Genomic DNA, 15444 nt, shown 5'->3' with positions numbered 1-15444 from the left:
GTGGGCAAAATTGTGTCCTTCACCAGTATGTGAACTTAACTTACTTCAAAGAGTGCTGATTGCATGAAACTCTTAGCTCTCCAGGAACACATGTCTGCCTCTGCAACATGTATGAAAACAGACATATTTCCTATAGGAATCCCCCTGGTATGACACAATGTGGTGGTAATACTATTGTACTTGTGGTCTTGCTATGGGCATTGTGTTTACGGGGGAACTGTGTGAGGGGTGGTTGTGTGGGAATGAGCATTACTGTCTGTGGGGTGGTGCCTGTGTGTTTATGAGGGTGACTGTGGTAGAGTGGTTGTGACATGGTGACTGCAACAGGATGAATGTGACATGATAGGGTGACTGCATTAAAGTGAGTGTGACAGGGTCACTTTGGCAATGTAACTGTGTGTGAGGATAAGTGCGGAAAGTGACTGTGACATGGCGGCTGAGTGTGTGGGGGGATGATGTGGCAGGGTGTCTATGTGTGTGGGGGTGTTGTGACAGGCTGAGTGTGTGCTCGCCTTTTTTTAATTTTATGTCTTTTTATCTATTTATAGTTGAACCCCCCTTCTGGTTACATTTTAGCAAGGAGGGAGGCTCTGATCCTTATTCCTGGTGGTCTGGTGACCTGCCAGATGAATCTACCCTCTGGATGTGAGCAGACCCCTCAGAATCCGTCTCTGACTGGGAGGGAGAATTTGCTGAGCGCTGCTCTCAGGTAGAACACAGCCTGCAGAGTGAGCAGCTCGGGGCACCATGCAGGAATATATCTAGATCTCTCGGCTGGCCGGTGCTGCCTGGGGGAGCTCAACAGATCTGCTGCCTGAAAGGTAGCACTAGTTCTGCTATCAGCAAAATCATTGCAAACTAAATTTGTTTGCCAGGAACTAATTTAAAGGAACACAAACACAAACATGTATTCCTGACCCTATAGTGTTTAATACACTATTTATATCGACAGAAGGTTAAATGGCGCAAAAGGAGGAAAATATATATGTATAGCGAGCATACACAATATAAATAGAAACAAATAGATGCAACTCACTGGGAGTCCTGGTGAGATCTCCTAAGTGCTAAATAGATAATAAGGAATGGTGAGTGCGCTTACAATAAATAAAATACAGTGTTTATCACACTTAAAAAATCTGAAGGGCATATAACACGTTTGATTAAAATGCAATAATACCAAAGTGCTATAGTGCTTTAAGAGATTTACAAAATATGTGAAGTGCCAAAGTGCATATATGTGCAGACAAAGGAAATCCAATATAAATAAAAAAAGGACTCTACAGAGCCGTGTATTTTTTGTCCCAGAAGCTCTGCAAGTATATCAGTCCTTTTTTTATTTATATTGGATATCCCTTGTCTGCACATATATGCACTTTGGCACTTCACATATTTTGTAAATCTCTTAAAGCACTATAGCACTTTGGTATTATTGCATTTTAATCAAACGTGTTATATGCCCTTCAGATTTTTTAAGTGTGATAAACACTGTATTTTATTTATTGTAAGCGCACTCACCATTCCTTATTATCTATTTAATACACTATTTAGGTGGCTTGCCCCCTTAGAAAATGTTAAAACTCACCTTATTTCCAGCATTGCGCGGGTCCGCTGGCCCTGCCCCCGATCCGCCTCCTTGGAGAAAGCATTGGATTGACTGAAATTGGCAGGGAGGCGTGATGGGGGCAGGGCCAAAGACATATTGGCTAATCAGCATCTCTATGAGGAAAATTCAGCGTCTCCATGCAAAGCCTGGAGACGCTAAACGGCAGCACTGTTCCAGGAAGCACCTCCAGTGGCCATCTGAGGAGTGGTCACTTAGAGGTGTCCCTAGGGGCAGTGGTGTATCCTGTTTTTGTGCTGCCCTAGGCATGACAAAACTCAGACGCTCCTCCTTCCTTCTAAATACACACACACACACACACATTCACTGACAGACACAAATACACTAGCTAACAGACTCACACACTAACACACTCACAGTTTTTTTGTTTTGTTTTTTATTTAACCTACCCAGACTTCTTACCTTTGGGAATGCTGGGGTGGATTCTCGTTTCCCTGGGGTCCAGTGGGGCTGCTGGGCGGCGAGGGAGCACTGATCCTCCTGTTCAGATTCCGCCTCCCGGCATCACTCTGCAGCGCGCGAGGGAGCTGAGCAGAGAGCTCACTAATCAGTGCTCCCTCGCCAGCGCCGCCCACATGGATTGTCAGTTAGCCGCCAGGCTAACAAGACATTTGCCTGTGCATTTGCCTTGGGCGGCACTTTCCAGGGGGCGGCAAAAAAGGCCGCCCCCTGGAAAGTGCCGCCCAAGGCAAATGCCTTGTTTCCCTCGCAGCTAATATGTCCCTGCCTAGGGGGCAATGTAAACACTACCTTTTCTCTGAATAGGCAGTGTTTGCATGAAAATGCCTGAAGGCAATGATTATATTCACCAGAACAACTACATTAAACAGCATACAGCTTAATGTAGTTGTTCTGGTGAGTATAATAGCTCCCTTTAGGCATTTTCATGTAAACACTGTTGTAACGGAACTCCCGTACTCCGACCGAGTACCTTCCGTTGATGGACGCTTCCTAGCCTGCGCTGAGGACCACAAGCACCGCACCGGACACCACAACCACCGCAGACTCCACAACAGCCGTAGCTTAACTGGAGTCTTCTGTCCACCCTGGATCAGCTTCTGTCCTCCAGGACCGTGTGGGAAAGACCTCTACTCCAGGAGAGCGTATCAGGAAAAAGCTCTTAAAAGAGCTAAGTGATTAAAGCTCAGGGAAGTATGCAGAGCATAGCAATCCCCAGTGTGAGTATAGCTGTCCCCTCCAATCACGAGACTAGACTACGTGTTGAGGGTCAAGAAGAACTAAAGTTTTAATCAAACATTCTGCTTTAATGCCCATTTTACAAGGGTTTTGTAAAACAACCAATAAAATACATACATTACAATAAAACACTCCCAGCAATTACACACAAACACTCCCCTCTGCCTGTGATATAATTACTGAACACAATGGGTTAATGTAATTATTACAGGCAGGAAAAATATACTTTTTACACATACACTGTAACTTTAAAACTATACATCTAATCTTCATCATCCAATCACATATTATTAATCAGCATACTTTAAACATAAACACTCTCAAAAATCATACAAATCCCTCCAGTAGATAAAAAGTTAGACGGAAGTCCTTTATGACCGACCGCAAGCACATTTTCATTCCCAAAACAGTTCCATGGATTTGGGCTGTGCGGTCGGTCTATTTCAGGCAGAAAAATGACTAAGTCCCATTCGAATGCACAAACGGGGCCGTTCGCGCAATTGGCTCAGTATAGCAGTGAGTTCAAACTGCCGAACGGGACTTAGTCTCTGTAGCTGAAAACTGAGTGTAGGAGAAGGTGAGGGTCAGCGGTGTTCGTTGAAATGTGTAGCCGATTTCAGTTCCATGAATTTGGCAACACACACACCACTGACCGCGTGCGAATGAAAGAAGATGGCAATTTATCTACAGCAACCTCCCAGCCTGGTAGGTAAATTGCCTGCACGCTTCCACTTCTGGGTGGTCCGCCTGTACAGTACTTGGTTCAGTAAGCCCCATTTACTGAACCAAGTGGGAAACAGCCATGCACAACTAATTTTCCCAGTCTGGGGACACTGGGGACACAGTCTTAAAGGGGCATAGTCCCAAACAAGTCTGGGATGCCGTCTTAAAGGGGTATTGTCCCGATTTTCACCATGCCCCAAAAATTTGCCAGCACCAGTCCCATAAAAGTCCATAAGCCCCAATACAGTTCTTAAAGGGCCATACACAGCCCTTTACAAGTCCATAGGCCCAAATAGCATTTTTAAAGGGCCATACACCCCAGGGCCATAGTCACAGGGGAGGAGGCAGGCAAGCAGACCTCTCCAGGACCAAGTGGCGAAGGGCACTTCAGAGAAAAGGCATTGCCCCTATGGACAATGTAACACTCCTCAGATGGCCACTGGAGGGGCTTCCTGGCTCAGGGCTGCACAGTGAGCAGCCCTGCCGTTCAGCGTGGGAACGCTGAGTTTTCCTCACAGAGATGCATTGATTCAATGCATCTCTTTGAGGAGGTGCTGATTGTCCAAAACAGCATTTGGCCCCGCCCCCTTGCCGATTTGCACTTTTGGTGTCATCAAGGGTGCGGGGCCAGCGTCGGCGGACCCGTGGAGAGCTGAAAATAAGGTGGGTTTTAACCCATTCTGAGGGGGTTAAGGGGGGTGGGGGTAAGCCACCTAAATGGTGGGTTTTCACTATAGGGTCAGGAATGCATGTTTGTGTTCCTGACCCTATAGTGATCCTTTAAGTTGTAATTTTTCTGGTGACTATAGTGTCCCTTTAATTTGCAATGGTTTCTAATTGCGTATACACAATTGTGGGGTGTTGGTGCACACCCTGGCAATTGTGTATATGCACTCTAAAATGTCTTGCACCATAACCACTATATTAACCTGTAGTGGTTATTATGCTCAGTGTCCCTTTAATTTAGTTGTGATTCATTTTCTGACAAAAAAAAAAGTGGTAGACTGTGCCAACAAATGTATACAAAGAAACAGTGTCTAGATTTATCTTATAGGACGATGTGTATATATATATATATATATATATATATATATAATCCAATGCTTGCACTCCTGTTAAGAGATAATCGGCCTGGTGCTGGTCAGCAATAAATATAAAATAAGTAGTGTAAAGATAGCACTCCAAGGACTTCAGAAATATGGTGAAAAAACTTCAGGATCCTGACGAAAGTTCCATTAGTGAACTGAAACGTTGATCCACCTAGGCTGATGCCTGAATAAAGATAAGCTTTTTTTCACCATATTTCTGATGTCTTTGGAGTGCTATCTTTACACTACTTATTATATATATATATATCAATTGATCTGCTGCCTATCACTTAATTGTAATAGTGAGCGCCTATTCTGTGTTTTTGTATATAGTTGTGATTCATTATCTATCTTTGTGAATGAGCATGTAAATTGATTATATAACTATTCCTTAATTTTCATGGCTTTCAACACTGCTGATTTTGCAGGTCCGTTTTCTCTCTGACACCCAGCTACGCTCGAGAAACGAAACTGCACAGTTTATATACTCTTGTATAAACAAACATGCGTGCACTGTTCTCAGCTGTCTTACCAATAACCTATGCATGCTCATAATGCTATAGAATGTTATGAATACAAAAATTCTGTTCTAATTCACATAGTTTATTAAAATCTATGAATGAAGCTCTCTAGTCGTCATCATATTGATGAATAAACAATATAAGCATGTCAGATGCTGTGGACATCTACAAACTAATGGCTGAGAATCATATGGCAGTTTTTCCGATCAACAAAACAGGAAGAATTGGATTTGAATTGCAACAAGGCTGATTTCAACCTGTTCCAAATAAGGACCACCAATTTGTGCTAAATGTACCAGCTCATTGAAACATGGCTTGCTCTGTTTACGCACTATATAAAGCTATAGATGGCTGCAAATCCATTTAGCATAGCACCCTCTTTACTGACAGTTCTGATCATGTGTCTATACAAATCTGTGCCCCCCCTCCCCCCCCCCCCCCCCAAACCTCCCAAAACAAAAGTTTCAATAAGTAAAAATAAGGGTACTTACAGTTTGTGGGACTCTTTATATGCATCGAATTTATCACAAATTATTTTATCTGTACATCTTTGTTGTTGAATTTTGTTTTCTATATTCGTATGGAAATTTCTCTTCAATACAAATTAAATAGAAAAATTAAGAAAAAAAGGATGAATCTTCCAAATTTAATTCAGAATCTCTCTCTAGTTCCTATACCAAGGAAGTCAGGGTTAGAGTGTGGGTATTCGTCATTCTCAAACTCTTATACTCTCCTTCTAAGTTTCACTTTCCTATTCCTGAGAAGGGATTGAGTTTATCACCCTGGTCCATCCCCTGCACATGTTTAGAATCCTGTGTTTAACCTTTGATTCCTAAAATGAGACAAACTGTAAAGCATTCTTGCTAGTGTTTTTTGTAAGGATGTCTTTTTTATGCTTGTTTTGTTTTAGGAGTTTTTAAATTTTATTTTTTTTAAGGACTTTACGTTGAGTTAATAGCGCAACAATTTTAAAACCTGAGGCAATAATTTAATCAGCTGAAAAATCTGGGCCATTTGAATGGTAATTTTTTTTTTCTCATTCAACGCATAACAGATGCTATAGTAATCAATGTCAAAAGGAAGTGAATAGGTAAAGCTAAATTGATTTCACCCCTTTCTGAAGGCAAAAGCAAACAGAGACAGAGCAAAGCACTGTTGACAGAGCCAAAAGCAGTATTCGTCTGTAAAGCCAATGACCTCTGGAAAAAAAAATACCTTTTAAGTAGCCTTTCCTATGGGGTTCTGGGTAATGCTGGACGTCCCCATGCATATCGTGAGGATGTCCAGCATCAGTTAGGCAACCAAAAGTCGCTTAAGACCGCAAGTCCAAGAAGTGGCTGTCTAGGAGACCGCCACTAGTGGTGGAGTTAGCCCAGAAAGATAATTATTGCAGTTTATTAAAAACTACAATAATTACCATTTGCATGGTTAAGAGACCTGGAACACTGCACCAGACCACTTCAATGAGCTGTAGTAGACAATGTCCCTTTAATTTGAAGCTTTAAAGTGGGATTACTCCAGCTAACAACGACTTTTAATTATTAGTGAGCAACACAAAAATTAAAAATCCCCCAACATTTTGTGTAAAATCTATAAATACCTCAGGATCCAAGGGACGTTTTTTCCCTCTTTGTGGTTTATATACCTATTATATCATTTTCTTTCATTTTTTTTTTTTGTAGTTGGAGCAGGTTTAAAAAAAAACAAAAAACAAGCAAACGTCCTTATTGCAAATGAAAGAGGATATTACTTAGGTGGGCTAATAACAGAGACGTTGTTTGACTATCCTGCAATGGATTGTAGGTTATTATTTTTGTTTAGAGTTTTTCATTACTGACAACAGAACAATGTTACAGACAGGCTGACATTTAAAAGACATTACATAGAGTCTAAACTAATATACATGTACAGAATGATAGAGTTGCCCTCTTACAATCTAGTGGGAGCTGGGTGATAAAGGCAAAGGGGTTTCACAGGAGCAAGTCAGATCATGAGATGATGGATGAGAGATAATAAGATATATTTATATATCATGTATATATTATATATAGTTAATATATCCCTTTATCTAAGCAAGTTACAGTAAACTCTAAAATCACAGTTGTCAGCAGCCCATTTTTCTTCCTGCTGCAGTTAATTATTTCAGTAAAGTAAATATACTAAACGTATTTACTATCGCTAGTGTTTCAGTCCCCATCTGTTTTTTTTTCAGTTGCAGCGGCTGTTAGTTTACACAGAGAAAGCACTATATGATGATGTCCTGATAAAAGTTTTGTAAAAAAAAAACGAAACGTCGCTATTTTTATTTGCTGAATAATAAAAGCCAAGTTTTTTTTTAGTTTTTTTTAAATAAATATTTTTTTTACTATTTACATATCAGCAACAGGAATTTAGTACCTTCATACACCCTGAAGTGCAGGTTTTCTGTATATATCTTATTAATTGCAGTTTGCACACTGGCTGTATCTACTTAAAAAACAAACAAACAAAAAAAAAACGTTCCCATTGTATCTGAGAGAAAGATGCATGTGTATACAATTTATCATTTCGGTAACAGAAACCAATTGTGTGACACTCTGTTTGATACATTACATAAAGTAGAGTAGTTTTAGAAACTCAGCAGCCCTTTAACCCCTTAAGGACACATGACATGAGTGACATGTCATGATTCCCTTTTATTCCAGAAGTTTGGTCCTTAAGGGGCTAAACTGACTATCTGCATGTGTATACTCAGGACTTTATCAATTTTTTTTGTTTCTGTTTTTTAAAATGGGTCAATTGATTTTAATATTGCGAACAATGAAAGTTGTTTTAATAAGATTTCACGATCACCTGCCAAAATCATCTAACTTTAAATGAATGAGCCCTTTTCATTTTAGTTGTTGGGGTGTAGGTGCACTTAAAGCCAAGTGTCCTATTAAAGGCCTATATACATCTGTGGGTGAGCAGAATATTGCCTTATTCGCAGATGACATGTTACTCTTTCTCCCTGACTCCCAGTCATCCATGCCACAAATTTTGGACCTCCTCTTCGAACATGGGTCTATTTAATATTATAAAAACCACCTGGGCAAAACAAAGGCACTTTCCTTGGGACTCCCTCTGCGTCTCCTGGAGTCCCTACGCAAGGAATTTCCACTAAATAACCTGGGTATTAGACCCACTAGCATTAGACCTACTCCTTAAAAGAGAATAATACTAGGCTGCTGAGTCATTTTGAGGGTGAAATTAGGCAACGGTTCAGGACTTCTGCGCTAGGATAAAAAAAAATTTTAAGAACCCACTAATAAAGGTCTTGCCCACATTTAGCCTTGCTTTCCAACTTGAAGTTTACTTATTAGAAAGGTTCCCAGACATGATGCAGAGGGTAAAAAAGCATTTGATATTACAATTGTTCTTGCCCACTAAGGTGTGCACTGCGGTGGCCAGGAAGTCATTGGAAGATCCAGATGGGTGCGAACTATTGGGTCACCTAACCCCATTTGTCTGAATAAGGTTATGTCTCAAAGAATTACAGGTTCTTTACACAAATTTGAAAAGGCTCCAGGGGTCACTTTCACTTCCTCTTAGAGAAATATTCTTAAACATTATTTAGATACTTTGATATTCTGGCAGAACTTGGGCTGTTCCACAACTAAACTGTTTGCTCCACAACATTCTTGGGGTTGCTTATATTCCTATGTAGTATTATTCTATACGTGTTGCTGTTGTTTATAGTCATATATGTGTTCTCCCATAATTTTATGTACTGTGTATGTGAATTGCGCTGTCAAAGCCTATTGTATTTAAATTCTTTAAGCTCCAAATAAAAATGTACAAAAAAACAGATGTACTAGAACTGGTAAACTCAAGGTATAGGCAGTGGTATTTTTTGTTTTTTTCATATATGGTGGTGCTTAGAACATCTAATGACAGAACAAGATTCTTTCCTTTCAAAATGGCTGCTCCACGTTTAGAATATTGTCCACAGCCACTGTTTTTATAAATACTATGCAGTTAACTGACTTAGTATTACCTGCTGCTGACCATCTGTGCCTTTTTCTTTTGATTTTTTGTATTTATATATATATATATTTATTTATTTTTTACAGCTTGTTCCTCAGTTCTGTGTATACACTCACGAGATGCTACGGAGAGAAGGAGTTTCATCACTCAACCAAGAAAATATAAGTCTGCAGATCTCCAATGGGAGTAGTTTAAATTGTGATGAACTTGATTTTGCATCTTCTATGGACATTGACTTCAGTTGTTTGATATAAATGATATCAAGTTCTGAATAACCATAGAATGTAAGGTGATCCTGGGTTCCATATGCTGTTTAAAACATTATTTGTTATGTTATGGTATGATAATTCAGTCCATTCGTTTTTTTGGGTTAATAGGTTGAACCGCCAGACTATACGGCTGCTAGGCTTTCAGCCCATTGTGATTACCTAACAAATATGTAGGACGAGGCAGCAAAGTCCACATTCTCACTATTTCTCCAATGCTTTACTTTGTGTTCTTGTAGAAGATGTTGTTAAAACTAACCATCCACTTTTTTTAATGGTTTTGAGGTTAAGTGAATGTAGTAAAGTGTAACAGAGGTTCTAGATGTGTTGAACTGGAAAATTATTTGTAGCATATGGGATCAATAGCCGATGGAATCCCTATTCCGCGTGTTCTTTACTGTTGCATTATGGCCAAGACAATGCGAGCTTCTTGTACCATGAGCGAACAAGGCAACCCCTTTTCAGAAGCTATTGTTGGCTTTTTCTCTGATGTGCAGAAAAATGGGACAAGTTAACTAAGAATAGTAGGTCCCTAACCACTGACATTTGGCATGTATACCTTGGGCAGCAATGTTCTAATGATAAGCACAGAAATCTATTTTACACTCATGGGGAAAATTCTGGGACAAGGCGCAATCTGCAAGAACATTCCATTTGCTTCCATGGTGATTGTGTCACAACTGCTGTTTATGAATAACCAATAGTCTGTTTCACGGAGTCCGTCCACTGTAAGAACATACATGTTCAATACCACAGTTTTTATTTTTTTTTATAATTATCCAGTGATATATTCCAGACTAATGTCAAGATGATGATGTTTTTTTTTGTTGGTTTATTTTTTTGTTACTCCGGTTTTTATCTGAGATTTTATTTTCTTACTCCTGGAAAAACTTCCCGTGGTAAAATTAATTTAACATTGCATGTATTATTGAAGCTGGACTTGTGCCATAAAAAAAAAAAAATAAATTACTTACACACTTTAAAAAAAAAAAAAAAATTAAATATGAGTGTACTGTTTAGAGCCACATTTAAGTGGATAGATACAAAAACAAATCAGCGTTTTGCCTTTAAGGCCTTCCTCTCAGTTAAATCTAAAGTAAGTTCTGTATATTTTGTGTGCTTATATCAATACAATGCTCCTTATTTTTTAATCAGCCTGCATGATTAAAGAATAGCTTTAAAAAATACATTGTATACATATATATTGTGCTCATTAAATACGAGGGAGTTGAAATAGCTAGCATTATATACAGAGCCTGATCTCATATTTAGTGACAGTGAAAGGTTTAAAAAAATAAATTTCAAGGCAAGCAGAAAGCCTACTTGCAAATTACGTTGTTAAAACTGCCCATTTGTAATAAGTTACAGCTTGTGCAAATAATTTGCATTTAATAAAAAGGACTGACATGTTCCTTTGTCAGCCTTTACCTGTGAAATTACTGAAAATGACTTTAATATCCAATCAAATATTATTTATTTTTGTCCTTGATTGATATTCAATCATGTTTAAAGCGCAAACCATGCTACACAGGGTATCCACCATTTTATTTCTTCTGTCCATGATATGTAGAGATGTTTTTCAAAAATCACTAGAATAGACAGATGATACTTTTCTGAAAATGTATATAATATTTAAGTTGATGTTCACCATCTATAATGTTCTTGGTTGCGAAATAACCAAGGCAAAATCCTTTGGTTGGACTGTGGATACAAGTTGTGTGTCCAAACTGCCTAGCCATGGAACTCAAATTAAGTTTCAGACAGAGCCATTTGCATCAATAATCAATTTTTATTAATAGGCTGGGTGAACAAATATCTCTATGAACGATCCACTCTACATTCAGTACAGGAATTGAAAAAGAACCCCCCTTTGCTTTGTGAGCCATGGGTGCTTGTACAGTAAGGGGCTACATTTTAGCAGCCTGGGAGAGAGGGCTTTGTGCACACTGTGGTAAAAGCTATAGACTGCAATGCCTTCTATAGTACAACTCTATAGTCTTAGCCGGGCTATGGCACATATAAGAGGTTTAAAGCCTAAAAGTTTTTTATTATTTATACATTGTGATATAATTTTTGGGAAGTTTATTTCCTTAAAATGCCAACATTTTCCTTACAAAAACCCAGAAAATTTGTATTTTCTTTTTTGATTCATTTTATTCACCGCTATTATACATGACATATTGTATTTGGTTTTGGGTATTGATGTTTCAAAGATTGTAAAATTTTGGCGTGTGCTTTTTTTTTTTGGCGTGTGCTTTTTTTGTTTGTTTCTTCATTTACTATACACATGTTAAACAAAACAGCTATATATCAAAGATAAATTTATTCTGAACAAAACAATTAAAAGCTACCAAATATTTTTTTTTTTACCTGTTGGTCAATGCCTCTTATTATTATTATTATTATTATTATTATTAACAGTTCTTTATTTACTTTTTTCTCATCAGCTGTGCTCAGGCTCACCTGTATGGGCTTAATGTACAAAGTAAATCCGTTCTTTTAGCTTCGTAGGTTGCTTGTGAAGTTCAGCAAATTTCTTTGTACATTTTTTTTTTGTGTAAGTCTACTTTATTTGTAAGGCCATTATTGAAATTTGGCGCATTTTTCTCCGGTAAATAATTCAGAACAATCCCACTACATGATATATATATTTATTTGTGTAATGGGCAAATAGCCGTATATGGAGTAAGGATACAGCATAAGCAAAGGATAGTATAAAGGGAGCAAGTCGGTTGTGGTGTGCAGAGACCGACGATACGGTAGGCCTGTAAATAAAGAGGGCCCACCAAGGAGTAAGAAAGTAAGGTAAATGGAAAGAAAAGAGAAAGTGTTGAAATGAGGAGTGGGTGGGAGGGTCATTCTGATGCTGACCTCAAGCGATATGAGTCAGGTAAGGGGTGTCCCTTATATAGGGGAGTGAATTAATTTAAGCCCCTCCCACAAATACAGGCCAAACGGCCTTAATACTTGTGTAAGGGGCAAATAGCCGTATATGGAGTAAGGATCCGGCATAAGCGTAGGATAGTATAAAGGGAGCAAGTCGTTTGTGGTGTGCCGAGACCGACGATACGGTAGGCCTGTAAATAAAGAGGGCAAAAATGAATAATCAAAGATTTAATACAGTCAACAAATATATACAAATTAACCAGAGATTTCCTTAAATGCATTACAGTATTTAATTCCTGGAAGGATTTTGAAGGTAGGAATCTAGGACCAAAAGTGGACACCATTTGTTGTGAGTAGGATAGTATATTTTCTCTACTGTTGGTGTGTGTTGACTTGTTTCGGAATGTGGTAGAGTCAATAGGTAATGATAAATGTGTTTACGTACGTGGGATCATTGAAGACAATGATCTGTCTGAGTGGTGGTGATGGTAGTGGATTCTCTGGCCTGAGAAAGACATAAAAGGCATGGCTGGTAATTGCCGACTTGGTAGTATAATTCAATGGTTGTAGATCTAATAGGTCCGATAAGGATGAAGAGTTGGATGGCTATTGGTAATCTCTGAGAGGAACGTGGGGGAATGGATGCCTGAAAACCTGAGTATATTCTTGTCTGGTATGATAGCATGAAGTTATGGTAGTTTGGGCCATAGGTTATCCTGTGTTGTTGAATGCCTGTAAAATATATCATTAATGGTGTGTGAGATAGTTTAAGGTGGCAAAAAGAAGCAAAACCTAGGAGAATTGTTATGACACAGGTTGAGCTGTCGTGTTCCAATGAGATTCTTTAAGCCAGGTGAAAAGCTGTGTTATGCGTTCTACAAGTATGGGATGAAAGTGCTAGGTGGGATAGTGCATGCTATGCTGCATGAGTATGTCTAATCCATGATTTTGTCTCTGCAACGAAAGAGTGTCCGTGACTGTATGGGCGGCTGTAGGAAGCGTATGACGAACATGCCTGGAATATAAATGAGACAATTGTCAGCAGGGATGTATACCCCTGCCTGGTACATGAAAGTAAAAGAAACGTGATAAGTTGCCAAGCAAGTGAGTTCCCCAGAAATATCATGACGTTATGGATGAGTAGTGGCGTTTGCTGATGATATGACATGTGCCTAGTTGTCTGAGTAACAATGGATTGATGACCCTGACCATGATTTACCCCATGCCACAGCAGCTGCTACAATGGGGTAGATCCACTAAAGGGGCTGAGGTGGTGGAAAAAAATTCCAAACCTGGATGCCATGGCCAACAGCTCCAAAGCAATCGTTCCCGGTAGATCGCTGGCAAACCCGTGGTAGACACCGCGTCTGACTATCTGGTTGGAGAAGTGTCAGACAATCCTGGAAGGAACATGCTTTTACCATGCCAAGTGGTTAAGAAATCCCCCCCCCCCCATGTGCAGGTCTGCTGTTGCTGGGGTGTCTAGGGACATCCTTTGATCGTCATGTTGGAAGTGTGGAAAAAAGGGGAAAGTACTCTGGATGTGAAAGTGTGGTCCTGTGGAATGATTGGCATGGCAAAATTAAGGAACCTGGTAGGGATTGTAGTTCCTTGCAGTTGTAAGTACTAAGCAGGAGCAGGAAGTAGTAATTGATGTAGTTGAGAATGTTCCCTATTTGTCTTGTGGTAACTTGCGTGTATGGATGCAGACTCAAGTCGTATGCCCAGTAATGTGATGATAGTGTCTGGGCCTTCTGTTTCTTATGGGGTACTGGGACGCCCAAGTGGTCAACCAGACTAAGCTGCCGTGATGCTTCTAGTGAAAAATATGTTATCTTTGATCAACAAGAAGTCTTCTACATAGTGTATGACTGTAAGGCCTCTGGATATGTTATCATAACCAGTACAGAGTACCTGCGAATTTCGATAGTAGGCTAATCTGTAGCCCGAAAGTTGAGTGGGGAAAGGATTGCCCATTTTATGCCATGTAAGTGCCAGTGTGTAGGGTAGATGGTAGCCGTTTACTCAGGGGTGTATTTGCCGCGAGGCAAACAAGGCATTTGCCTTGGGCGGCATTTTCCAGGGGGCGGCAAAAAAAGCCGCCCCCAAACGCCCAGGGCAAATGCCTTGTTAGCCTTGCGGCTAACAGACATCCTGGGCTGGTGGCTGCTGGGCTGGTGGCTGGTTGCTGGGCGGGCGGGCGGCTGGCGAGGGAGCACTTCCTCTGAGCTGTCTGCTCAGCTCCCTCGCGCGCCGCAGAGTGAGGCTGGGAGCCGGAATATGACGTCATATTCCGGCTCCGCCTCCCAGCCTCACTGTGCGGCGCGCGAGGGAGCTGAGCAGACAGCTCAGAGGAAGTGCTCCCTCGCCAGCCGCCCGCCCAGCAACCAGCCCAGCAGCCCGACCGGCAGCCCCACTAGACCCCAGGGAGAGGGAGAACCCCCCCAGCATTCCCAAAGGTAAGGAGGCTGGGGGGGTAAATTTTAAAAAAAAATGAGTTAATGTGAGTGAGTGTGTCTGTTAGTGTGTGTGTGTCTGTCAGTGTGTGTGAGTGTGTCTGACTGTGTGTGTCTGTTAGTGTGTGTGAGTGTGTCTGTTAGTGTGTGTGTGTCTGTTAGTGTGTGTGAGTGTGTCTGTTAGTGTGTGTGAGTGTGTCTGTTAGTGTGTGTGTGTCTGTTAGTGTGTGTGTGTCTGTTAGTGAGTGTGAGAGTGTGTGTGAGTGTGTCTGACTGTGTGTGTCTGTTAGTGTGTGTGAGTGTGTCAGTGTGTGTGAGTGTGTCAGTGTGTGTGAGTGTGTCTGTTAATGTGTGTCTGTTAGTGAGTGTGAGTGTGTCTGTTTGTCTGTTAGAGTGTGTGTGTGTGTGTGAGAGTGTGTCTGTATGTGAGTGTGTCTGTTAGTGAGTGTGAGTGTGTCTGTTAGTGAGTGTGTCTGTTAGTGAGTGTGTCTGTTAGTGAGTGTGTCTGTTAGTGAGTGTGTCTGTTAGAGTGTGTGTGTGTGTGTCTGACTGTGTGTGTCTGTTAGTGTGTGTATGTCAGTGTGTGTGAGTGTGTCTGTTAGTGAGTGTGTGAGTGTGTCTGTTAGCAGCTAACAGACACACTCACTAACAGACACTCACACACACTGACATACACACACT

The 15444-nt window shown here is 40.4% G+C and overlaps 1 protein-coding gene across 2 annotated transcripts in view; it reads left to right on the top strand.

Annotated features, from left to right (window-relative positions):
* Positions 1-9580, top strand: part of IRF7 (interferon regulatory factor 7) — a 32225-nt gene extending 22645 nt beyond the window's left edge. For both annotated transcript variants that reach the window (XM_063437850.1, XM_063437849.1), the window contains exon 12: positions 9242-9580. In XM_063437850.1, the coding sequence (XP_063293920.1) occupies positions 9242-9409 (168 nt within the window). In that variant the 3' untranslated portion in view covers positions 9410-9580. The remainder of the gene's footprint in view (positions 1-9241) is intronic.
* The last annotated feature ends 5864 nt before the right edge of the window (positions 9581-15444 follow it).

Source organism: Pelobates fuscus, chromosome 12 (genome assembly GCF_036172605.1).
Source record: "Pelobates fuscus isolate aPelFus1 chromosome 12, aPelFus1.pri, whole genome shotgun sequence".
NCBI lineage: Eukaryota > Metazoa > Chordata > Amphibia > Anura > Pelobatidae > Pelobates > Pelobates fuscus.
The sequence above is the reverse complement of the archived record's forward strand: the minus strand, read 5'-3'. Positions and strand labels throughout refer to the sequence as shown.